This window comes from Somniosus microcephalus, chromosome 11 (assembly GCF_052327205.1).
Source record: "Somniosus microcephalus isolate GS21.2 chromosome 11, FLI_Smic_1.0, whole genome shotgun sequence".
Lineage (NCBI taxonomy): Eukaryota > Metazoa > Chordata > Chondrichthyes > Squaliformes > Somniosidae > Somniosus > Somniosus microcephalus.
In genome coordinates this window covers 22,286,912-22,312,965 of record NC_140997.1, presented here as the reverse complement: position 1 = coordinate 22,312,965, position 26,054 = coordinate 22,286,912, and the positions used below count along the sequence as shown (strand labels likewise).

Here is a 26,054-nt window from a genome sequence, read left to right as displayed (position 1 = left end):
TTTATCTCTCCTAGTACTCTGTGCACCTTGTATCTCCTCTCTGATGCTTTATCCTAGTGCCCCTCCCAATACCAAACTCTCCCCCACAGCACTAGTTAACATGTAATAAGTCTGTCAATTACAGAGGAGAACTATTAGGGATCTTTGGGGGCAGTTTCGGTATCTTAAAAGTTGTTTGTGGTGCTACGTTTGTCTTAATACTTGTAACTTCTTCCTTTTCAGGTACATTGGAAAAGCAGATTCAATTACTATAAGCATATGGAATCACAAGAAAATACATAAGAAACAGGGAGCTGGCTTCCTGGGCTGTGTTCGGCTGCTATCAAATGCCATCAGTAGGCTAAAGGACACTGGCTGTATGTAGTCTGTTTCTTGATTTTATTTTTTAGCAGTAGAGCTAATGTATAAGCAAGGATTAACTAATGAATTGTTTGTGGGTTTAATTTCCAAACTTTTCCGGCACACTCAATAGTGTGGTACTCCTGGGATAAACTTCATCTGCTCCTGGGTAATATGTTAGGTTGGGAACTTTGGGATTGTGGCATATTCAGTGGCGGAGAGGATAGAAAAATGCTTAACTGTGTAAATCCTCGCTAAAAGTGTGTCAGCAATTGGAAAGTGGCAATGGACTGTACATTTTCTCCTGCTGACACAGGTTTTGTGATGGTGACCAAGTTGTAATGGAATTTCTTTGGAAGAGAAAGGTGGGTCTGTTTAAAAATAATAAAAGAAAGAACTTGAGTTTATATAACACCTTTCACGATCTCAATGTCCCAAACCACTTCACAGCCAATGAAGTTTTTGTTTTTTGACATCTAGTCACTGTTGTAATGTGGGTAAAAGTGGCAGTCAATTTTTGAACAGCGGGGTCCCACAAACAGCAATAATATCAATGACTAGATAATCTGTTTTGGTGGTATTGATTGAGGGATAAATATTAATTAGGAAAACACATTGCTCGTCTTTGAAAAGTGCCAGGGACCTTTTATAGCCACCTGGGAGGGCAATATCATGCGATCGATAGCACCTCCGACAGTGCAGCACTCCCTCAATACGGCACCGAAGTGTCGGCCTAGATTATGTGCTCTAGATTCTGGAGTGGGACTTGAACCGACGACCTTCTCACTCTTGAGACCGAGTGCTCGCATTGAGCCAAGGCTGACGCCGTAATCGGCCTCTGTACAAAGTAGCACAACTTGGTTTTTTCCTATTTGTTCTCTGGGTTTGGGTGACACTGGCAAAACCACATTTATCGCCTATCCCTAGTTGCCTTGAGATGATGATGGTTGGCCGCCTCTTTGCAGTCTTTGTGCTGTTAGATAAGGAATTCCTGGAAATTGACCCACCGATGATGAAGGAATGATAATATATGTCCAAGTCAGAATGCTGTGTGATCTGCCGGGGAGTTTGGAGGTGGTGTTCCTATGACATTGCGCCTCTTGTTCTTCTTGATGGAAGAGGTCACAGTGGAGGGAGATATACTGTCTTAAGTAACCTTGATGAGTTGCTGCAGTGCATTCTGTAGATTGTACAAACTACAGCCACAGTACGCCGGTCGTGGCAGAGTGGCTATTTGTCCAGCGGCAGTGGCACTGATCAAGTAAACTGCTCTGTTTTGGTTGGTGTTGAGCTTCTTGAGTGTTGTGTCTGCGGCCATCCAGGATGAATGGTGAGCATTCCATCACACTCCTGACTTGAACCGTATATATGGTGAAGAGGCTTTGAGTAAGTCAGGAGATGAGCCAGTCGTTGCAGAGTCCTCTACCTCTGCTGTGCTCTTGTAGTTATGTTGTTATAATGACTGGTCCAATTCAACTTCTGATCAATGGTGAGCACCAAGATGTTGATGGTGGGGGATTCGGCAATGGTGGTACCTTTGAAAGTCATGAGAAATGGCTGGGCTTTCATTGTTCAAGATGTTCATTACCTGGTACTTATGTGGTGCAAAATGTTGCCTGTTACTTGTCAGCCTATGCCTGAAGGTTATCTGGGTTCTGCTGCAGCTGGCATAAGCTGCTTTATTATCGGAGGAGTTGTGAATAAAGCTGTACACTGGAATCCTTGGTAAACAGCTCCACTTCTGACCTTGTGACAGAGGGAAGGTCATTGATGAAGCAACTGAAGATGGTTGGGCCAAGATGCTTCCTTGTGGAATTCTTGCACCAATGTCCTGGGGGCTTTGATGACTGGCCTCTGACAACTGCAACCATCTTCCTTTGCACCATGCATCCATCCACTGATGCATTTTCCCTTTGACCCCCATTGACTTCAGTTTTGTTAGGGCTCTTCGGTGCCATTCTAAGTTAACTGCTGCCTTCATGTCGAAGGCAGCCACTCTTGCCTCTCTTCTGGTACTCAGCTGTCTTGGGGGTGGGGGGGGGGGGGAACTCTTTATTCTGCCTTTGTTCAACCTCCTAACAGAAAAGAATAGATTCAATTGGGGAATCACAACATATTGACCCTTTTAAGACTTCTCACTCACTAGCCAACCAAGGACAAATGCAATCTTCTTCCATACGAGCCCTTATTCTAGGTTCACTTGGCCATTCTTCATCTTGTATTGGTGACAACAGCGTTTCATGAGCACTTCATCCAGAGAAATGTTACCATTTTCTCAAGTTTGCTTTTGAAACTTTACACGTTTCTCTTTGTTGACTGATGGGTTCACAGTCTGATTTTTGGTCTTGTCAGCATACCTCAATTTCAAGGCAAAGCTTAAAGGGAAAGGCAAGTACTCTGTTAAATACTTCCCGATTTAAAAAAAAAAAAAAAAAAAAAAAAAAAAATTTTACGATCAAAAATATGATAATGGCGACTTAATTGTTAATTATTATTTTTTATCTGCAGCGACGGCCATCAGGTCAGGTGTTTCACCATGCTTATCTATTTTGTCACATCACCAATGGGAACCCGCCCATGCATCCTGAAGCACCTCTATTGACAATCAATGGGGTGGGGGGGTGAATTCTGACAGGCCGAAGAGCCAATCATGGGCCACTTGGCTGCAGGAAACCACTCAACTGGCTAGGTGCAGAGTAGTGTGCTTTCCCAGGGTCTGGTACCTCTGATTCAGAATATCACCTGAATAGTATAAAATGCACACTTGTCTCATTGTACTGTATTAAGACTTTTAATATCCTGCTGTAATTTGCTATGCTCACAGTTCAGGTAACATTGCATCCTCTTTTTTGCCAGACCAGCGGTTAGATCTATGCAAGCTCAATCCCACAGACAGTGATACAATACGAGGACAAATAGTAGGTAAGATCTTAATTAAATGTTCAAGGTTCATTCAGCATGTTTACTGGTAAATCATTTGTAGAATAACTGCTTGCAAATGTGTGTACACTAGAATTGTTCTATTAAAAGAACTGCATTACAGTATGAATTTTGCCTATCGTGTGCAAAATTGCAAAAAAAAAGGATAGGGACTTGGGAATAAGGCCTGACATCTGATGAAGAACTTGTTGTACATTACATTTAATTTTGGTTCAGGCTGGGCAATGGACTGAAGTGCTTACTGAGATCAGAGTCTGGCAGACAGAAACTTAAATGACAGAACTTGGTCGAAGAGATAAAGAGCAAGAAATCAGATGCAGCAGCTATTTATGCCTGGTTTTAAATTTCAGGCAGCCAGTTAACAATTGAAATCCCTATGGCACCCTGTGCCCCAGCTTAGCTGTCTGAGCTGGATTCCCAGATGGAGTAACATATAGTAATGTGTTTGGTTACCTTATTACCCAGCAAAACCCAAACTTAACAAATCTAAACTAAGTGTGTAGATTCCAACTTCCTGCAGGTTGCAAACTTCAAGATTGTTGTCACCCAGGAAATGTTAGGAGTGAGATTTATGATTGAGCAGATTTTAAACGCATTTAAAGAAATAGAACTGATGAGTGACATTAACAACATCGATTATATTTCTAAATCAAAGCAAGTGTGTGCCATTCCTATTGACAGATTTGCTAACTGAGAGTACCACCATTGAATTTCTGATGCTATTGTAATTTTATAATAAAAGTCTTTTTTCTATGCCAGCTTGAAGAGTCCCAAGTTTGGACGGTATTAACCTGGTACTTATTGGCAGAGGCTGACAATAGTAAAATGCCCAATACACGTCCTAATCGCCTGTTTCTCTTCAAGAAATTATATGGGGTTAAGACACATTCCTGTGTTACTGTATATATCTAATTCATGCTATATCCTTCCTGATAGTATTTACGGTGACACTGAGTATAAAATGTAGAAAGCCACTTTTTATCGGAAGTGGAAAGTACTCTTATTTATTCCAGCACACTCCATGTACCACAAATTCACGGGATATAATCCCTTTGAGAAGTTCTGCTATCACCTGTGTGACCTTACCTCACCTTCCCACCTACCTGTATAAAGATACCGTCCCCCCCCCCCGCCAAACCCGTTCTTTTCCTTTCAGTGGGCATTTTAGCTGTTGGTTTCCCATTCGCTGAATGTTTAGGTATTAGTTAGCTGTTGGCGTGCTGTCGAATTTCTTTCCTCCACCTCAGTTAGATTAATTTTTTTAAACAAATTATAATTTTTGTTATGGATGTCGCAGTGTCCAATACTCTTTAAACACTGAGGTGCATGGGTGCTCAGTGAAACCAATAGTTAAGCACTGTGCTTTTGATGATTTTTTTTTCTCGATAAAACTGATGCCTTTTGAGCTTCTGCGATGGCCCAGTAAGTAAAGGCACTGCTTAGCGTTGTGGTAAACTACAGGCTCGATTCCTGTTCTACCAAGCTAGTTGATTTCCACTTGGGCAGCAGTTGGGATGCTACAATTGGCTTCAGCACCCTGGGTTGGGAGGGGGGCGGGGTGGAGAGGGGAATATCAGCCAGGGTTCCCGCACCTGAAACTATTCAGTAACCTCTGCTGGAAAATGCACCTGGTGTGAGAGTAGGATTGGGCTCCGCTGTGTTGCCCTTCCAACCCTTCTAGTCTAAAGCTCAAAAGTGGTTGCTTGGATGAGGTACCCAAGGACCGCCATTGTGTTCGGAAATTCAAAGACACGCAGACAGAAACAATGACAACAATATTATCACTTTTGTCACCAAATTTATTTTGCTGTCTCCAGGATATTTGAAGACATAATCTACATAAAATTTATAAAATGAAATACTGTTTTTAAAAAAAAATTATAATTTCTCTTCCAGTAAGTTTACAAACGCGAGATCGAATAGGAACTGGTGGTCCTGTTGTCGATTGCAGAGGACTATTGGACAATGATCTACCTGAGGGGTGAGTAGTAACTCTCTTTTCTTCGGATTGCTTCTTGGAGGGGATTTCACCATGAACACAATTTTATGAAAATCGTCTTTTTTGAATTCTCACAATAGTTAGTTGATGTATATTCCACAACTCAATCACATTGAAAAATTACTGGTCCCAACACAGGTTATCCATGTTAAAAATCCTTTGTATGTGGCATTATATAAACTTCTTGCACTTAGAGAATTTAAGTTTCTTTTTCTCTTTTTTAAGCAACAAATGGTGCAAGAACAGAGCGACCTGGGGGTGTTTATGCACAAATCTTGAAGGTGGCAGGACAGGTTGACAAAGCATATGGGACCCTGGGCTTTATAGATAGAGGCATAGAGTACAAAAGCCAGGAAGTTATGCTAAACCTGTATAAAACACTCGTTCAGCCCCAGCTGAAGTATTGTGTCCAATTCTGAGCACCGCACATTAGGGAGGATATGAAAGCTTTGGAGAGGGTACAGAAGAGATTTACTAGAATGGTCCCAGGGATGAGGGATTATAGTTACGTGGATAAACTGGAGAAGCTGGGGTTGTTCTCCTTGGAGCAGAGACAGTTCAGAGGAGATTTGAGAGGTGTTTAAAATCATGAAGGGTTTAGATAGAGTAAATAAAGAGAAACCGTTTCCAATGGCTGAAGGATCGATAACCAGAGGGCAGAGATTTAAGGTGATTGGCAAAAGAACCAGAGGTGACCTGAGGAAAAACTTCTTTATGCAACGAGTGGTTAGGATTTGGAAATGCACTACCTGATAGGGTGGTGAATACAGATTTAATCGTAGCTTTCAAAAGGGAATTGAATAAATAATTGAAGGAGAAAAAATAGCCAGAATATGAGGAAAGAGTAGGGGAGTGGGACTAATGGGACTGCTCTTCGAAAGAGCCGACGCAAACTCTGAGCCGAATGGCCTCCTCCTGTGCTGTACTATTCTATGAAATACCGTGGTGATTTGAATGCCCAAATTTAAAATTTCCACACAGTCGGTCCTCAAAAAAACCCTAATTTTATATTAAACTTGTTACTATACCCATAACGAACTGAAATATTAGCATTCAGATGGTCCGTTCAACAAAAATGGCCTGACAGAAAAATGCTTGAAAATTGTTAAACGCAAACTAAATGTAAGATTCTGCTGAATGTATCATGTACAATGAGCTGAGTAAAAGAACAATTGCTTTCAGATCATGATCAGAATTCTTTTCCATTTTTGATTACTCAGTGGGGTTGAGCTCAGATCCCAGGAAGTGGTAAGTGTCTGTACAAGGCACTGGTACAGCCGCACCTGGAATACTGTAAACAATTCAGATTTCTGTACTACAACAGGGATATCCCGGCTTTGAAGACCGTGGAGGAAAGGGCAACCAAATTGATACCTAGCTTAAGAAAACTTATTAGCAAAGATTGAACAGCATAGAATTGTTTTTCTGGAGAAGAGAAAGCTGTTTTAGGTGGTCTGGATCTGTAACTAAAACCTGTCATTCCTTCAATTTAATAATTATTCCATGCAAACCTTTGCCCGAAGCCTTACATTAATTCATAGTTTTTTTTTAAAATGAGTATTTCTACTTCGTTTTCATCTTTTCATTCACTGGCCTGCCACCTCTGACTCTTGTGGATGGAGCTCCAGGCACTGAACTCACAAATAATGGTCAATGACCTGTAAATTATTTTGTCAGGCAATTGCGCCACTATTCATGGGGTACAAAGTGAAAATCCATTTTCTGTGTACAAAGTAAGGAGTCAGCACCTTCAGGAGGGAAGAAAATTGGTGCCAAGATTTATTTTTTTTAATTGAAAATAACCCTAGAAATTATTTTAAATGGGTAACCCCCCCCTTGTTAAAATATAGGATAAAGTAATTTCATATGAACGTGTTAAAGTAATAATGCACACCATAATTTCTAGACTATAATGGTTATATATATTTTTTAAAACAGGCAGGTCATGGCACCAATTATACTATAATTGTAAGCTTTGTATCTGAGTTGCTTTCTGCACAAATAAATTGAGATTCCTAGCACTTAATTGAATTGAAGGCATGATTTGTCATATTTGCACGTTTTGAGTATATTTCTTCAGAACAACTGGGAATGGTAATGTAGTGGAATAACAAATGCTCTTGAAATTGTTTGTGACTGCTCAAACCTTTTCAGAACCACAATACTGCTCTGCATAATCAACATTACTCTAAGATTCTGCACATATGTGTATGTATTAAGAATCTGTGTGTTGTGTGGAACGGTTATAAAGATTGTATCTATTTACAAAGTTATTGGCTACTAGCATTTCACCTCATATTTCAACAGGTTATAAAAATGTTACATTTATGGAAGTTACATAATTGCATATCATTGAGCATAATTTCTGACAACTTGCTTAGGGATACATGCTTCTAAAAATTAACAGTTTATAAATTCAGATTTCCAACATTTTGGGATTTTCTTTTTATCTCAAGGTTTTGTAAACTGCATCTTTTGCTATAAATATGGATCGATGTAAAAATGCTAACAGCATTTAGAAAGAGATGTCCGTATAAATTTCCCAGTTGCATTATTTGCCTTGCCTCCAATGAAACAGTGAAGAAAATGTTGGTTCAGTGCATACTTTCTGCTGCTTTATGTTTCTCATTGAACATTTTCAACAATGTTATAAGACATGTAATGACAGTTAATGGGTGCTACGACTTTATTAGGTTAGCATTTGTGCTATAATCATAGTTCTGTTAGTGGCAGTATAGTAGCTAAGGATTGCACTTTGAATACTGAATGTAGAATGACGGTACGTAATTTTATATCAGGCCACTTTTTGAGGATTCTGGACCTGGAAGGCCGCTAAGCTGTATTATGGAGGACACCGTACCATTTACAGACATGACAGGTGCTGCTGGTGGAGGGAACTGCCAATTGATAGAGTCTCCAAACCAGGAACAGAGACTGCAGACACAGCGAATCCGAAATTTTGGGGTTCGAGTTCAAATGCACACGCCACAGAACCGGCCTCATGGCCATCAGTCGCCTGTACTGCCAGAGGGATATGGTAAAGCTTGGATTCAGTAGTGTTTTTTTAACTAGTATTCAGAAGGGAGTGCTAAAAACCAAATGGCCACCTTGTGATTGTCAGTATATAATTGTTACTTGGAAATAAGCTTGCATATAGCACAGCTTGGATATTTTTATTCATAAAGCAAAATATACAGATTTCCACTCTCGCACTTAAAACTGATGGGTATGATTTCCAGATTTTTTTTAACGGACTGATTTCCTTCAGTTTGTAGAATATTTACTTAAATAACTAATACTTAGCAACGATTTTCTCCAAATCTGCCTGAGATTGGTTTGTAAAGAGACGATAAACAAGCTGAAGCCATCGTGATACTAAACGCCAACAATGTGAGTGAGCACTGGAAGAGCCGTTCCCTAGCACTTCTCATGCAACCACAGCCGATACGCCTGCCCAGTTACCACTTCCGATACCATTGTTCAGGGCTCAGATAATCCAGCGTCAGCATTCTTGATGAATAACTTAGACTTGTTCTCCCCCTCTTCACCCGCCCACCCCAGTTTTCATCAGCCCTATTAGGGCTGGGTCTCTCATTTCAAGATTTCAGTTCTGACAAAATACACCCAAAATATTATCCTGCCTTTTCTCTTTTCAGATGCTGGCAGCCCTTTTTTTTTTTTTAATCCAGTTTTTTTGTATTTATTTCAGATGTCCAGCATTTGCATTTTTTTCCTTTTTACTAACACTTGTATTTTGATGGTGCATAGTTTAAGATGTACCTTAATTTGTACTCTGATTTGTTGACCATAACAATGCGTAAGTGTCCTTTTTTGGGACCGTGTCCTTGATTTTCAAATTTGTAAGTAAAGAGGTATACTTGAAGCAAGAGAAGAAGGGAAAACCATACCTTATGCACCTCCTAGTGACTAGTTATAGAGGAGACAGCTTCATCTCTTTCTTGGCTATGAATTCTAAGTAACGCAGGACACCTTAAAAAAAAAAAAAAAAAAAAAAAGTATGGGGACAATACAATTTAACAGGCGCTCCTTTTTTCTTTATCTCTCTTCTCCCACCGCCCCCCCCCCCCCCCCACCCTTTCTCTGACGTCAATAAAAAAGCTAACAGAATTAGTGATTTCTCTTCTGAGTTTCTTTCAGAAATAGTGAAGAGTGCAGTCTGCATGTTGTACTACGAACATTCGGTACTGGAACACCCTAACGTTTTGTATTATTCCTCAAATGTTATAAGTGACTTTATCTCATCAAGCTGGTTGTTCCAGATAACTTAATAATGAAGGGAAAACACATCTACATTGTTGATGTACTCAAACAGACTTAACCACAATAAATTAGATTTAAAATGAACTAACTTGTAGCAAATACAAGCATAAAACAGGTACATACAATTTCACTAAATTTTGCAGAGAAAATTTTATCTCTTTCCTCCCACCCCATTCCCTCTAGATTAGTTTTGAAAGATTTTGAAATGCTGGAAACCTTCCATTTGTGATAAGATTGCAAAAAGATAAATAGTGGAATACATAGAGCTCATGCAAAAGGTTTATTTAAAAATTGCATTCAAGCACTAAAATAGAACATATTTATTTTGTGGCAAACACTTGTCTCGTTCTGATTTTTTTGTTGAAAATTCGAGGCCCTTTTTGGTTTCCTATATGTGTATAATTATATTTTGATTACTTTTGAAGTCTCAGCGTTTTACAATACTTAGAGAGAAGGAAAAGGAATTTGGAGGTGGAATTTCCTGTGGGAATGTAATCGGGAAGTTGCACCTGAAGTTATCCCCATTTTGCCGATGTCTGTTTATTTACACGCAAGTTTTCTGCCAATCTCATTAGCGTACGACGGAAGGTAAATATGGGTATAGAAAAGCAGAAACAATTGGGCCCCCAGGAAAAGCGCCAAACCCACACCATATATTCCTTTTTTGAGTATGAAAATTTCAAGCCATCTCACCATCAATTCATGCACATTAAGCACAGCATGTTTAAGAACATGCAAGCATTGAAGCTTTTCAATTTTTATCGTGACTTATACTGTTTCTATAAAAATGCATTTAAAAAAAAACAGAAAATACAATGCAGGTCTGAGTCAAGATGCATTTTTAAAAATCGCAATAAAACATCAGAAAAAAGACTTTCCTGCTGCGCCTAAAACTTTGCACGTAATTTTGCACCTGCTTTGAACCAACATAATTGTAGGAAATTGGCGTGTGCCGCTCTTGAGTCAGGGGCAGAGCCATTATAATGAGCCACTAATGAGACAGGCCTAAAAGAGCAAGGAAATTCAGGCGTAGTGTAATTACATGTATAAGACACTTGTGCCTGAGTTTCCTCCATCTTTTACACCGGTATTTGTTTGCACCCGATTATGGGCGCAAATACACATGAAATTCCAACCCTTTGCATACATTGCTTGCAATTCTAATTTGAGCATACCACTTGATTTAAGAATGTGCAGTTAGTTCAGGTTAGACTTTTTGACCAAGTTGACTTTTTCCCCCATAAGTTTTCTTTTTAAATTCAGAATCTCAGTGCATGGTTTCCTACATATAATTTTGATGAAGAAAGGGAAAGAAGGTGCCACATCAGTCCTGAATCTTAATCAGCATATCGGCTGCAATTTCTCTCACTGGAAGCTTTACTGGGTCCACCAACTTGGTAACTTATCTTAATTACAAGTATAGAGAAGATGGAGTTACCACAGCATATATTTCATTTTCATGTTTTGTGCAATTGGAGTATATACTCGAGCAGAATGTGTTCATTCACTTGCAGTGCAGGTTCTACAACCAGTGGGAAAAAGAACTGGTTCTAAATCATTGTCTATTTGTTTTCAGAGCAGCGAACAACTGTACAGGGACAAATTTATTTCCTGCACACACAGACTGGAGTCAGCACTTGGCATGATCCTCGAATTCCAAGGTTAATTGACAAAATCTAATAACACTCGCCAAAAAGTTCCTGCTGTTTTGATAATTTCACTTGTTCTAATTTGATTTGTTGTTTGTTTGTGCAGGGATCTTACAAATTTTAACTATGATGAGCTCGGTCCTTTGCCTTCTGGGTGGGAAGTCAGAAGTACAGTATCGGGAAGAATATATTTTGTGGATCACAACAACCGAACTACACAGTTTACAGACCCCAGACTGCACCATATAATGACGTAAGCACAGTTCACCTTCCGTAAGAATGACTCAATTATTGTGATGCATAAATACCACCACAAATTTCAACTACTGTATAACAGTAAATATGGCCTCCCCTCCCCACAGTCCTCTTCCTAATTTTAGTTTCTTGTAGTTTATGCAGACAGTTTCATGGAGTCATGTAACCAATGTTCCCTTAAATTTTTTGGCTGGGCGGCCCATTCAAATTTCCACGCATGCACGATTTTTCCTATTGTAAAGCCAGCAGGCGGCCTGCGCAGGACCTTCAGACAGCCGCACAGCCTAACAGGAACATTGCATGTAACTGTCTATTACAGGTGCCCTATATAGCCCTTCTAATACCATATTATCTGGGAACAAACGCACCTTGCCAGTGGCATGTTATGGTCCCTGAACCTTGGAAGAACTTTCTTGAATTAAACATTTGCAGTTGTCTCTGTTACTTAGGCATTTTAATGATTTTCAATCAATGAGCTTCCACTAAATTTTAGACTCTGCTGGGGTCACCTCACTTGTAGAAAGCAGGTTCCTGAATAGTCGCATATTGATTTGCAGGTTAACTAACACAATCACGATTACATCGGAGACACTTAGCCAATATTGCTTTTTTTGATGCTGAAGAATTGAAGATTCAATTGAAGATCTTGCAGCAGCAGGTACCGTAAAGGCAGATGGCCTTTATTGGGGCTGATGGCCACTGTCCAGTCAGAGTACAGGTGCCACGGAGATATGTCGCTGACCAAGTCAATGCAGTCACCCAGCTCCCTCATACCTGGCTATAAATGACAAAAAATATGATGACGATTTCAAGAATAAGCTGAAGATGAGTGTGCTGCTCAATCCTGTACACATTTCTTATAGGGCCCATGAGCCATCGCACAAACCTAAGTTGGGAACCGCTGCACCCTCCAGATGTACCATTGGAAGCACTGTGCAGATTCAGTGCCCTTTTACAGGCACTTGTTCATTTTCATTTTTCTTGAAGGTAGAAATGGCAGCCGGGAAACATCAAACAAATGCCAAAGTGCTCCTCTGCTGTTAGGGTCTCACTAAGGTCAGCATCCATCACCATCCCACTGTTACTTCCGCATCAAGTAATGCAGATCCCGTGGAGTCCTACTTGAATAATGGAATAATGGCCACTGACTTATACGGTGATGTTTTTATGGTTACATGCCACCATTGAATGCAAACCCGTACACTTTATGAAGGCCATGGGGTTGTCATGAAGAGTCCTGATGCGTTCATGAGTATCTTGTGCAACTCTGCACTTGAGGGAATCCTATACAATGAAAGCTGTGTATCCTGACCCATTGGTGCCTCTCTTCCACAGGAGGTGATGGAGGTCTTGCCCCTGGCGAGCATAGTGACTGACAATTCCCTGAGGCCTGACTATTGCAAACTCTGCCTGATGAAGCAGCGATCTCCTTGGGTAGCTTGGAAGGACACAATAGCATGAAAGCTTCGTGCTGTGGTATCCCACACTTCGATGGGACGAGCAGTCCCTGATGTGTGTGGATCAGCAGATATAGGAGTCTGTCTTGTGAAGCGGAGGTAGCAAAGACATATCCAGGTACAGGTCCTGGTGTACTGATGGATGTGGCCTGATTGCTTCACCGGTCACTGCACCTACATTTGTTGGCTCCTCACAAATATCTCTTCCTCATTGCAATTATGTTGGAACCCCCAACAAAATACCCATAAATGTAATGTAAAATTATGGGGTGGCAAATTTTACATGCTTGAGTAAAGCTCCACCCACAGTGTGAGCCTTGCCCATATATAGTGGGTGTATGGAGGTCCTAGGGAGCCCACCTGCTGAAGCAGGTCTCTCCAAGCAAGGAAGTAAGTTTGCAATTAATTTTTCTTTTAGTTTTTGTGTGCCCTCATCTCCCCTTTTCTGCATTTTGTTCCATCCGTTAGTTGGTTTTCTCTTTGTAAGGCGCCACACCGCAGCTAGCAATATGCAAATGAAAATATTTGCGGGGTGGGGGGAAAGCTCTCTTCAGAAAAAAATAACTAACGCATTGAGCAAAATGCAGCAAAATGAAGATGAAATTGCAAAAAAAGGTAAAAAATTAGTTACAAATACACAACTCCCATGCTCTCAGTTTAAATGGATGATGCTGGTACTGTGGGTGGAAATTCAACCAAACTTGTACATTTCACTGCCCCACAATTTTATGCATTAAAATATTTTACTGAGGCTGTGCATGCCAATAGCACAGCATCATTACTTTGACCCAATTCGTGGGTCAGATATTCGGGGCCCTGCGAATCAGAGGGGGAAGATGTAGTTGTCCAGATTCTTGATCACCACTCCAGCTGCACTAACCTGTGTCCTGGGAGTACTGAAGATAAACAGTTAGTCAGTATTACCATAAGTTTCTGACTTGGAAACCGACTCTTAAGGCACTGACATGAGCAAGTGAGGTGAATGAGCTCAACATATTTCTAAATGAGCAGTTGTTTCTTGCCGTTTTCTAACCAAAGTTGAGTCTGACCGTCACCTGTTCCGAATAAGATGTTCTTTTTATGCTGCTACAAATAAATCAGAGAAAGGAACACAAATTCCACAAGGCTGAGGTTATAGTTCTTTGCAACGGTGTTGAAAGGAATGCAGGAGTAAAACCCTGGGCAAGGTTGTTACTGAGCAAAGAATTGGTCTTTGGATTACTGACTACGTTCTGCATTCCTGCCAGTGACAGTCAGACATTCTCTGACAAAGACTGGCTGTTTCACTATCGCATCATTGATTCCTATTTAGGAAAGTTTCATGTTGGTGACACTATGGAACATCTGCAAGGCTGCTGGTTAGAGTAATTCCTCATCAAACATTTGGATTTATCTGTAAAATGGGACATAAGAACAAAAGGATACATTCTAAGCACTATTTTGGGAGAGTACTTGTGGTTTTTGATGGATAACAAGTTAAAATAGATTACTCCCCTTATTTCAGTAAAGTCTTCTTTCAATCATTTACCCCACTGTCCTCTCTGAACTGTAGTTCATCAAGCACCAGGATACCTCAGTGCATACTGTAATTTCATGCCTTATTGGTAGTACAGCATTCTGATATGCTTAGAATATTCAGTTTGTTATATTTTTCAGTGTTAATTTCAAATTCTTTTTGCAAGTGTTAAATATAATGGCCTAGAAATTCACTATGGCCCCGCCAGCTGGCTAGCGCCCAAAAGTTAGCGCTGGGCGCGGATCCATTTGCGACCGTCAGATATTCACTTTTTGCGCCCCAAGTCGGAACCGGGCGCTATTCCAGGGTGTGCCCGCCCCCGCTTGGGGCGCTGAAACTGAATTTCAGCGCTCTAGGCGCCGCTGCGCCACCCGCTGCGGAGCGGCAGGCTGCGGTACTGCAGGCCTCCTCCTTCTCAAGGTGGAGGTGCCTGCAACGGGGAGATCGCCGCTGGATAGTGCCGGCAAATGAGCCCGGCACCACGGAGAAGTGCCGGGTTCGCGGAAAGCAGCCGGCAATGCCGCGGGGGGGGGGAAGAGAGAGGTGGAGGAGGCCGGGGAAGGAGGTGCGGGCAGGCGGCCGCCGAAAAAGCGGCCGGCCGCACCTCCACCTTAAAGCGCCCCACTAAGGCTACAGTACGGCCCCGTTTTCTGGTCGCTGTTTGCGGCCGCTGCGGAAGAAGCGGCCGCAACTAAATATGGGGATCGGGGCGGAACCGGGGCACTGCGCACACCGATGATGTCATCGGTGCCGGCGCAGCGCTAACGGCTACCGCCGCCATTACCGCTGCGCTGAATATCAGCGCAAACTCCTGTATTGGCGCAGAAGCCCTCTTTAGGCGGTAACTGGGCGCAAAGCTGGCAGCGCCTTACTGAATTTCTAGGCCAAAGTTTCTTTATGAATAGAGGAATTGGAATAATAATTGTATAATTCGTTCAACCTGGGCTAAGTCGCATTGAAATAAAAAAATCTTGGGGACTGGGTATCCCTTGATTTTCCTTGTTGCATGCCTGTTTATTTCTGCACGTATTTTGTTTGTTGTAGGCCTTCACCTTGCTGTATGTGGATGATTTTTTATTAATGTCTTTTGCCACCCAATACAGCTAAAGTTGATTATTAATGAATAGAGTAGTTGGAGGTTTAACATTTGAAAACCTGTCTTTTCAGACACAACAGTGTAGATGTCTATTTTTCTATTGTTAAATAATGCCTACATAGGAACAGGCGTAGGCCATTCAGCGCTTCAAACCTGTTCCACCATTCAGTGAGATTATGGCTGATCTGTATTCTAACTCCTTCCACCTGCTTTGGCTCCATAGCCCTTAAAACCCTTGGCTAGCAGAAATCTATCGATCTCCGATTTAAAATGATTAATTGAGCCAACATCTACTATTAATCGAGTTAGCTTTTTGTGGGAGAGAGTTCCACACTTCTACCACCCTGTGTGTGACGAAGTGTTTCCTAACTTCTCTCCTGAATGGCCTGGCTCTGATTTTAAGGTAATGTCCCCTGTCCTAGACTCCCCCCACCAGTGGAAAAAGTTTCTCTCTCTCTACCCTATCCATTCCTTTCAAAATCCTAAAAACCTCAATCAAATCACCCCTTAACCGGCTGTATTCCAGGGAATACCAGCCTAGTTTATGCAATCTCGCCTCATAATTGAACCCTTGGAGCCCTGGTAACATTTGGTGAATCTGCACTGCACTCTTTCCAAGGTCAATATATCCTGTCTGAGGTGCGGTGCCCAGAACCTGTACACAGTACTCCAGATGTGGGATAACCAGGGCTTTGTGTAGCTGTAGCAAAACTTACTCCCCTTTATATTCTGGCCCTCTAGTTATAAAGGCTAACATTCCATTAGCCTTTTTTGATTTTTTTTTTTGTATCTACTACATTTTAGTGATTTATTTATGTACATGGATCCCTAAATCCCTTTGGACCTCCACTGTTCCTAGCTTTTCACCATTTAAAAAGTACTCAGATATATTCTTTTTTGGTCTAAGATGGATGATCTCGCATTTGCCTGTGTTGAAATCCATCTGCCACAGTTTTGCTCACTCACTTAATCTATCAATGTCTGTTTGTAATTTTATGCCCCCTTCTACACTATGCCACCAATCTTTGTGTCATCGTCAAACTTGGATATATGGCTCTCTATTGCGTTATCTAAGTCATTAATAAATATGGTGCATTCTTGATGCTTCCTTATAGCAATCCAACTCAGTTGAAGGAATCAAATCAGCCATTGCCAGTGCAGACAGAGGTACCTGTGGAAGAAGGTGAGGGAGAGTGGTCTGTCCCACGATGCGAGCGAGATCTGGTACAGAAATTGAAAGTCCTGCGGCATGAGCTTGCTTTGCAGCAACCGCAAGCTGGGCACTGCCGCATTGAAGTCTCCAGAGATGAAATCTTTGAGGTAACATGGATACGTGTGAACTGTAAGAGCACATAGTTAGGCAGATACTGTTTGTGTTTGTATTTATGCCAGACAGTGCTGAAAGATGCATTTTATAAAGTAGTTGTAAGAAAAGCATTAAATTACTGTTTACAAAAGAAACTCACCTGTAGTTTGTACTGTTTAGGAATCATACCGACAAGTGATGAAAATGAGGCCAAAGGACTTGAAGAAGCGTTTAATGGTTAAATTTAGAAGTGAAGAAGGGTTGGATTACGGTGGAGTAGCCAGGTGAGATTTTTTACACTGAGAGCACAGTCATGTCACTGCTGACTGAGGAAGAAGGTTGAATGCATTTGCAACACTGCACTGTCTGCAGACCTACAGTAGTGGCAAACCTTCGCAACAGGGACAACTATGACACGGTGATCAATTGATGCCACCAAAATTCACACGTTGGTCAGAATTGACTGCTATAAATTCCAGAATATCCAATTATAAAAACAGTATGAAAGGGATACTGAACCCTGGGCCATCCTTAGCAAGCTCTTCATGTTTCTTGGCACACAAAGGATAGGAACTACAGACTGGGTAAAAGGAGCTCGGTCTGTGGGCTGCGACTTGGATACCCCACCAGAGGCCATTTGTCTCTGACCTTCATTTATTATTTTTGCGAGGAAATATGATTTGCCTTTTAATTCCCGCTATTTCAGAACTGTATGATATAAAATGCAGAAATCTCCCTCTGTTGTTAGATTTGGGTCCTCCTATTGTGTTGATATTGCTGGTTCTATTAATCATTCAATTGTTATAAACCTCATGTCCTTGTTCAATACAGGAACATAGGAACAGGAGTAGGCCATTCAGACCCTCGAGCCTGCTCCGCCATTCAGTGAGCTCATGGCTGATCTGTGACCTAACTCCATATACCTACCTTTGGCCCATATCCCTTAATACCTTCGGTTAACAGAAAGCTATCAATCTTCGATTTAAAATTAATTGATCTAGCATCAATTGCCATTTGCGGAAGAAAGTTCCAAACTTCTGCCACCCTTTGTGTGTAGAAGTGTTTCCCAGTTTCACTCCTGAAAGGTCTGGCTCTAATTTTTAGACTCTGCCCCCTCGTCTTAGAATCCCCAACCAGCGGAACTAGTTTCTCGCTATTTACCCTATCTGTTCCCCTTAGTATCTTGAAAACTTCGATCAGATCACTCCTTAACCTTCTAAATTATAGGGAATACAACCATAATTTGTGTAATCTCTCCTCGTAACTTAACCCTTGGAGTCCGGGTATCGTTCTGGTAAACCTACGCTGCACTCCCTCCAAGGCCAATATATCCTTCCTAAGGTGTGGTGCCCAGAACTGCTCACAGTGCTCCAGGTGTGGTCTAACCAGGGTTTTGTATAGCTGCAGCATAACTTCTACCCCCTTGGATTCTACTTCTCTAGCTGTAAAGGCCAGCATCCCATTAGCCTTTTGGATATTTCTGATAGATACGTTTACTGGGAAAATCACTGGAAACATTGCAAACATTTCATCAAGGACAAGCCCATATGATTAAGTAGGACATATATGTACATTGTCATGGGTAAAATGAGCACAAATGAGAAATTGTTGAGAATTCTGTTCCTCTCCCCTTTGAGGTATCAATCTGTTGCCTCTGTTGCACTCTTAATTGTGAGGGTAGATTAGTTTAGTTGACAAACTGTAATTGCCTAGTAGGGTGTATTTAAATAGAATGAGACTATATCTGCCCACATTACCTTTTGACCATGTAGAATCTGAACTGAAGTGACATTTGTCCAGCGATGTGACTGTATGTGGAGGTAGAGATTTGTACTTGTAACCTTGTGGATTGGGTACCAATAAAGGTAGGAACCAGAGAGTTGGGATTTGGAAATAGAATTTGGAGATGATAAGCTCGGAAGTTATAGTTAGCTTTGAAAAAGGGAACAGAAAATTGCAAATGGACGTAAATTAATCAAATGGGCAAATGCATCAATGGCAGATGAAAGTATAATCTAAATTAAAGAAAGACTTGCATTTATATAGCACCTTTCACAGCCACGGGATGTCCCAAAGTGCTTTACAGCCAATTAAGTACTTTTGAAGTGTAGTCACTGTTGTAATGTAGAAAACAGATGGGGGAGTAGCAGAACAAAGGGGTCTAGGAGTCCAGCAACATAAGTCATTAAAAGCTAACTTTGAAAAAGTATTAGAAAGGCAAATAGGATGCTGGGCTTCATCACAAATTTAGAATTTAAAAGCAAATTACTACAATTATAGAGTGTTCAGTTTTAGGCACCCCACCTTAGGGAGAATATACTAGCCTTGAGGAAAAGTCCAATGATGATTCAACAGGATGATACCTGCATTAAAGTGACTGTGCTGGTCAGAGACTGGGAAAATTGTTTATATTCCCTAGAAATAAGGAGATTAAGGGATGATCTAATTCAGGTGTTAAAATGAAGAGAATTGATAGGGTAGGCAGGGAATGACTTCCCTCTAGTGGGGAAATCCAGAACAAAGGGGTATAGTTTTCGAGATGAATAGAACTCGAAAGCAGAGAAGTTATGTTAAACTTGTACAGACCCTTGGTTAGACCACATTTATACTGTGCACAGTTCTGGTCTTCATATTACAAAAGTATATAGAAACAATGGAGAAAGTGCAAGAACTGAGAGGGTACAACTATCAGGAAAGTCTGATCAGGCTGGGGCTCTTTTCGCTCAGAGAAGACCAAGTGGTCTCTGTGATGGGGTTTGATAGAGTAGAAGATGTTTCGACTTGTAGGGAGGAGTCCAAAACTAGGCGCCATAAATGTAAGACAGTAACTAAAATCCAATAGGGAATTCGGGAGAAACTTCTTACCCAGAGAGTGGTGGGAATGTGGAACTCGCTACCACAGGGAGTGGTTGAGACGAATAGCATAGATGTATTTAAGGGGAAACTAGATAAGTACATGAGGGAGAAAGGAATCGAAGGATATTTTGATAGGGTCAGACGAAGTAAGGCGGGAGGAGGCTCGTGTGGCGCATCAATACGGCATAGACCTATTGGATTGAATGGCCTGTTTCTGTGCTGTAAATTCTATGTAATTTTGGAACTGGGGCTAAGTTATTAAAAGTAAATCTGGGAAAAATGTCTTCACACGCAAGACTAAGAATGTGGGTAGTACTGGCCCAGAAGGCCATAGACGCAAAGTCAATTGAGTGTTTAAAAGGAAAATAGATCCTCACTTGGGAAATAAGGCCATTAAGGGATGTGCAGAAAAGGCAGGAATTGAGATTAAAAAGATAGAGCTACCACTGCTAATAAAAGTGAAAAAGCCGGTCCGATGACCGAAGTGCCCTACTCTGGTTCCCATGTTTGAGTCCTGATTACTGACAAATATTGATTACTTGTGCTTGCTTGTTTTGTAGGGAGTGGTTGTATTTGCTCTGTCATGAAATGTTGAATCCTTACTATGGGCTATTTCAGTATTCAACTGATAATATCTACACGCTACAGATCAATCCAGATTCTGCTGTTAACCCTGTGAGTATCCAAAGTCACAGTGAGAGTTGGAAAAATGCTAACCGAATAGGAATTTTCTATATTTTGTTAATGTTCTATAAGTGATGATAACATAATATTAACCCTTTTATCCATGTAAATTTCCTCTAAGGCAAGTCTGTGCAGCAAAATCCAACTGCCAAAAATAAGTGCAAGTATAATTTTTGGATGTTCCATAAAAGACTCTTTGCTGGTTCCCCTTTTCTCCCATCCCAAAAAATTTGGTTAGATAGACGAGTCGGACTACTAAGGCCTAGCAGATTTCCTTGCAGTTGGGTTGTTTTCAACACCATTTGGTTTCTGTTTAATTATATTAAAGGGCTTACATTGGTTCCTCGATAAAATTCTTCAGTTTCCATAATGTAACCACTAAAAGAAATTTGTCATTGGAAGAGTTGTGAATACATCAACCAATTACTGCCCAACTGTAATTATTTAATGTTTCTCCTTTGTCCAGTCTCTGAAAGATTGATTTTCAAACCTTTGTAAAAATCCGAGTGGAGCAATGTATATATACAGTATACAGGGGTACTGCAAATTTTAGTTTTCATTTCTTCACTTCCATGCCAGAAATATTCCTGCTTGTGTTGATTCTTAATAAATTGTTAAATGATCCTCCATATATTTGTGTTACTTCATTTATTTGATGTGGTGAAGTAATAGACATCAACTATAAATTTCTTGGCAGTACATTATATGAGCATTCACATGGTGTCACTTTGACCTCATGTGACCATGAGTTTGCATGTTTGGTTCTCATTGTTTTTCTTCATGTTTCAAACAACACAATATTCAACCTTTTCAGTACATTTGTTAGGTTTCAAAATCTTTCAAATCATTTTTTTTAGATGTTAATTTCTCTTTGGGGCTATAAGGAATATTATTAATTGTAGCATTAAGCTGAATTGGTGGGACTTCCTCCCTGCGAACATCCCCCGCCTCCCCTTCCCCCCCGCCACCCCTATTTAATGGGCTGCGTAAAGTAAATTGTGCATGGTTCAGCAAAGATGCTGTGAACATGCTATGCGATCCTGAGCCTCTCCGGGTACACGTGGGCAGAGGCCCACGCAGTTCGCAAGCGCCCCTGGGATCACGTGGGCCGGCCCAACCAATAAAAGAAGGGAATCCCCATTCATACTTATGGGGATTTTGTACATACGGAACTCCCATAAGTATGAATGGGGATCACTTAAAAAATACACGAACACATGAAATAAATAAACATTTTTTTACATATTTAAAATGCCATTTAATTAAATATTTTAAATGAAAATTTAATTTTTGGGGGAAAAAATGTATTTGTTTTAACGGGGCTAAAAATAAACTTACCTTATTGGACAGGGTTTTTAATGTATAAATGAGTGATAACATTTTATTTTTCTATTTTTTAAAACTCTTATGCTGGTAACAGCAGGCCATACGCCTGCTTTTACCAGGCGTAAGAATTTCGCAGGCATTCAGCGGGTGGAAGTTGGGCAAATAGCGTAACTCTCCGCCCGCAGAGGCACATCTCCCAGGGATGCGGAGGATCTGTCGCAGATTCTTGACAGTTCGCTAGTTCCGGGTTTTAGCGCATACGCTTCGCATGCCTAAACCCGGAACTTGTGCGGCCCCTACAGGCGCGTACGCACCCGTAGGGGCCGCAAAATACGGCCCAATGTCTTCATACTGTAGAGCCACTTCAAGAAAACTCCCAATGCTGTGGAATGCACCCATTTCATAATAGAGGTAGATTCCACATTATTGAACTAACAGAAAAATTATTGCGCATACAGAAATATATTTGAAAGTTGAAATTCACGACTTTATTTCAGGTTGACATACCTTCTACAGTGGCTTAGTAAGGTACATATACGTCACCAACCAAGAAGCCACATTATTGGCTTGTATTTGTGGCATAAGCACTCAGCCCAACTGTGGCCAGTAAAGACTGCGCTGCCTTCCAACAGCATTTATGTTTTGCTGCTGGTGGTGGTGCTCCTGCCTCTGCAAGCACTAGTGGAAACCCCTCTTTAGGTCAGTCGTGATGCCTCTGAAGGCAATAGTGCAGCCTCATTCACTTTACTATGCTGCTACTGAAATCAGCGATGCTGTGAAGTAAATGGAGCACATGGTATAAATCATTCTCATTGGTGGTGTTTAGTTAATTTGAGTAAATGACTGAAATGCCTTTTTTGTAATCGTACTTCTAAATGAGTTTCTACTTGATGGTCCTAAACTGAATATATTTTGGATTATTGAGAGTAATTTCTTTTTGACTGGTTGTATCAACTTAATTTAATTTCTGATTTTGATTTAGTATTCTTTTGCAATAATGTTACACTTTATTCAATAATGCCTCTCTGAATGATGTATGATTTAAAGCAGGTTGATTTTTTATGAACGTTTCTGGTGCTATTGTTTGTCAGCCACAGGATGGCAGTGTTTAACATTTTAATCAAACAAGTGAATGTTTCTTCTACAGGAACACTTATCATACTTTCATTTTGTGGGCCGGATAATGGGACTGGCTGTTTTCCATGGACACTACATTAATGGGGGTTTCACATTACCATTCTACAAGCAGCTGTTGGGTAAACCTATCCAGTTGTCAGACTTGGAAACTGTGGACCCAGAATTGCACAAAAGCCTGGTTTGGATCCTGTGAGTTGAGCTAATGGAATTACATCACCATAAAATTAACTCTCGAATTTTTCCTTCCTGACTAATGTCCCTGGCTGCACATCTGGAAAAATTGGGACAGAAAATAAATAAATGGGGGTGGGAGATTGCTACTTTAAGAAAAGGCACATTGACCTTTGCCTAGGAGCAGATTTCACTGCAAATGATTAAAGGAATTAAAATTACATCGACATAAAAGGTAACTGCTGATAGTTTAGTTTGGAAACTATTGGGTATGTGTCATGATCTCATAAACCACAAGGGATCAAGGATTATACTGTTGCGACTATAGCAACATTTCTGGCCCTTAAAATATAGATGACAATTCTAGATTACAGATTTTCACATATATGGTTCTGTAAAATTCTCATGATTTATTTATATGCAACATTAATTACTTTGTGATGGAAGATGAACATATTATTGAGGGGTTACTTAATGTTTTTATATACCTACACATCAGTACTAAGCATTAGTGTCAGTATTGGAACCTTGAAACGAAATTGGGTCCTTGTTTTAAAAGGGCGTATAAAGTCGCATTTGATATTCTATTAAATTGCCAATGATGAAGGTAGCATTATCCAGCTGATTGCTTCAATAACTTATTTTTTGCTGTTACAGTGAAAACGACATCACACCTGTACTTGATCATACATTTTGTGTCGAGCACAACTGTTTTGGTCGGATTATTCAACAAGAGCTGAAACCAAATGGCAGAAATGTTCCTGTAACGGAGGAGAATAAGCGGGAATATGTTAGGTCAGTGGTTTCCTTTCCTGTTACCGTCTGGGGGTAAATGTTTTGCTGCGCTGCTCTTTGATGCACATTCCCAGCATGTGCCAAGGAGTGGCGCATGACATTTTAATTAAAACAATGCATTTTGGTGGGTTAAGTAATGGTATATCTAGAAAAATGTTTTCCTTTGTCATGGAAAAATCAGGACTGGGATTTTGCACTTCAGCTTTCCTAACTCTCACATCTGGAGTGCATATCAAGGAATTTCTGACGAGCAGGAAATCCTAGCTTCGATGGCAGTTGAACCAAACTCGCCAGCATTTATTTAATTTTACTAATTCAGTAGTTGAAATAATAACTTGCTAAATGTCTCTTTTTAAAAACAAAGAAATTATAACAACCAGCAACAGACCTTAATGAAAGGCCATCAGTTCAATAAATGATGCAGATTGTCTCAAAGTGCGTTATACGTGGGCTCCTTTCACATTGAAGTGACTAATACGACATTTTTTTCATTTCCAGCAGGAGAGAGTTGAGCATACTGACATCCCATATATGATTGGTTGTTTGCTATTTACCATCTCGGTTATAGTCATGTGCACACAACCCTAAAATACAAAATCTTACTGTTGGGCTCCCAAAAAATCTGCTCATTGAATATGACGCACGAAATTCATTCTGACATTGCTTGGCCTGCTTTCCAGTTAATCATATTGTGCTTTATTTATCATAAGCCACTATTTATGAAAGTACAATTTCTATCTGTATACTATTTAGAGCTCTTAACATTAAAATTTGCTATACATTTTTTGCACCTAATTCAGTCTGTTCTTGAGGCCATCCAAACTCTGCTACCTGTGTCCTAATTCGCACCAAGTCCCGTTCGCCCATTACCCCTGTGCTCGCTGACCTACATTGGCTGCCGGTTAAGCAACGCCTCAATTTTAAAATTCTCGTCCTTGTTTTCAAATCCCTCCATGGCCTCACCCCTCCCTATCTCTCTCATCTCCTCCAGCCCTGCAACCCTCCAAGATATCTAAGCTCCTCTAATTCTAGCCTCTTGAGCATCCCCGATTTTAATCGCTCCAACATTGGTGGCCGTGCCTTCAGCAGCCAAGGCCCTAAGCTCCAGAATTCCCTCCCTATTCTTCTCCGCCTCTCTACCTTTCTTCCTTTAAGACGCTCTTTAAAACCTACCTCTTTTCTGCCCTAATATCTCCTTATATGGTTCGGTTTCAAATGTTGTTTTGATGCTCCTGTGAACTACAGGAAACTTTCGATTTACCAGCACCTAAATAACCAGAAATCTTGGTTAACTGGCAAAATTCAGGAGTAGGTTCAGGTGGCTTTTATTACTTGCCTTCCTCCATTTGTTGCTGTGCAAGGGTGTGGCTGCAGCTGTTGCTAAGCTACAGAGACACTTGCAACTTGTGGCCATTGTTCTGAAGCTGCAACAGGGTTTGTTGCTCCGTATCTTTTACTATAGCTTTCGGTTATCCGGAATTTTTGATGAACCGGCACCACGTCGGTCCCGTCCGTGCCGGATAAAAAAAAGTTTCCTGTACCTAGGGACCTTTTACTACGTTAAAGGTGCTATATAAATACAATGTTGTTGTTGTTTTCATACAGGTCTTTTTAACTTAGTCTGGAATTTTTACAGGTTTAAATTTCAATATTTGTTTTTGCATTTATTATATTTCTGACTTGACCCCATTAATCCATCTTACCTTGTGTTCAGGCTTTACGTGAACTGGCGGTTTATGAGAGGAATCGAGGCGCAGTTTCTGGCTCTGCAGAAGGGATTTAATGAGCTTATTCCACAACATCTGCTTAAACCTTTTGATCAGAAGGAAATTGAGGTAACCAACTTGTTCACACTTAGTGAAACTAATATTTTAGATAGTTGAAGACAGAAACGTTTCATCATTCCTACCTCCCCTTTCTCTTTCCTTTTTGGTCGGCCTGGTGCCTGACGTGTGGAATTGTCATGATTAAGAGTCTCGAAACTAAGCCAAACTATTGAGAAATCTAAATGTGTAGAGTTTCTATTTGCCTGAGATGAGGTGCACATATTGCCTCCCTTAGAGCACACCGCATTTATCTAAGATTGGAGTACTTGGGCGCAGGTTGGCAAGACCCAAGGCCTAGGAGCCACCAGGTGTGTTTATGGGTGCTGCTGATGTTTAACTGGCTAAAACCACGCAACTTAGCAGCACACCAGTAAGCTTCCCACCGCTTATCCAGCTCGCCCCACAATACCTGGTAAATTGA

General features: G+C 40.8%; 1 protein-coding gene across 2 annotated transcripts in view; it reads left to right on the top strand.

Annotated features, from left to right (window-relative positions):
* smurf1 (SMAD specific E3 ubiquitin protein ligase 1) overlaps positions 1 to 26,054 on the top strand; it is a 118,192-nt gene that overhangs the window by 77,006 nt on the left and 15,132 nt on the right. For both annotated transcript variants that reach the window (XM_086000322.1, XM_086000321.1), the window contains exons 4-15: positions 223 to 356; positions 3,196 to 3,261; positions 5,176 to 5,260; positions 8,077 to 8,315; positions 11,136 to 11,220; positions 11,315 to 11,461; positions 16,648 to 16,852; positions 17,019 to 17,122; positions 20,255 to 20,369; positions 22,852 to 23,030; positions 23,670 to 23,807; positions 25,522 to 25,642. In XM_086000322.1, the coding sequence (XP_085856448.1) occupies positions 223 to 356; positions 3,196 to 3,261; positions 5,176 to 5,260; positions 8,077 to 8,315; positions 11,136 to 11,220; positions 11,315 to 11,461; positions 16,648 to 16,852; positions 17,019 to 17,122; positions 20,255 to 20,369; positions 22,852 to 23,030; positions 23,670 to 23,807; positions 25,522 to 25,642 (1,618 nt within the window). The remainder of the gene's footprint in view (positions 1 to 222; positions 357 to 3,195; positions 3,262 to 5,175; positions 5,261 to 8,076; positions 8,316 to 11,135; positions 11,221 to 11,314; positions 11,462 to 16,647; positions 16,853 to 17,018; positions 17,123 to 20,254; positions 20,370 to 22,851; positions 23,031 to 23,669; positions 23,808 to 25,521; positions 25,643 to 26,054) is intronic.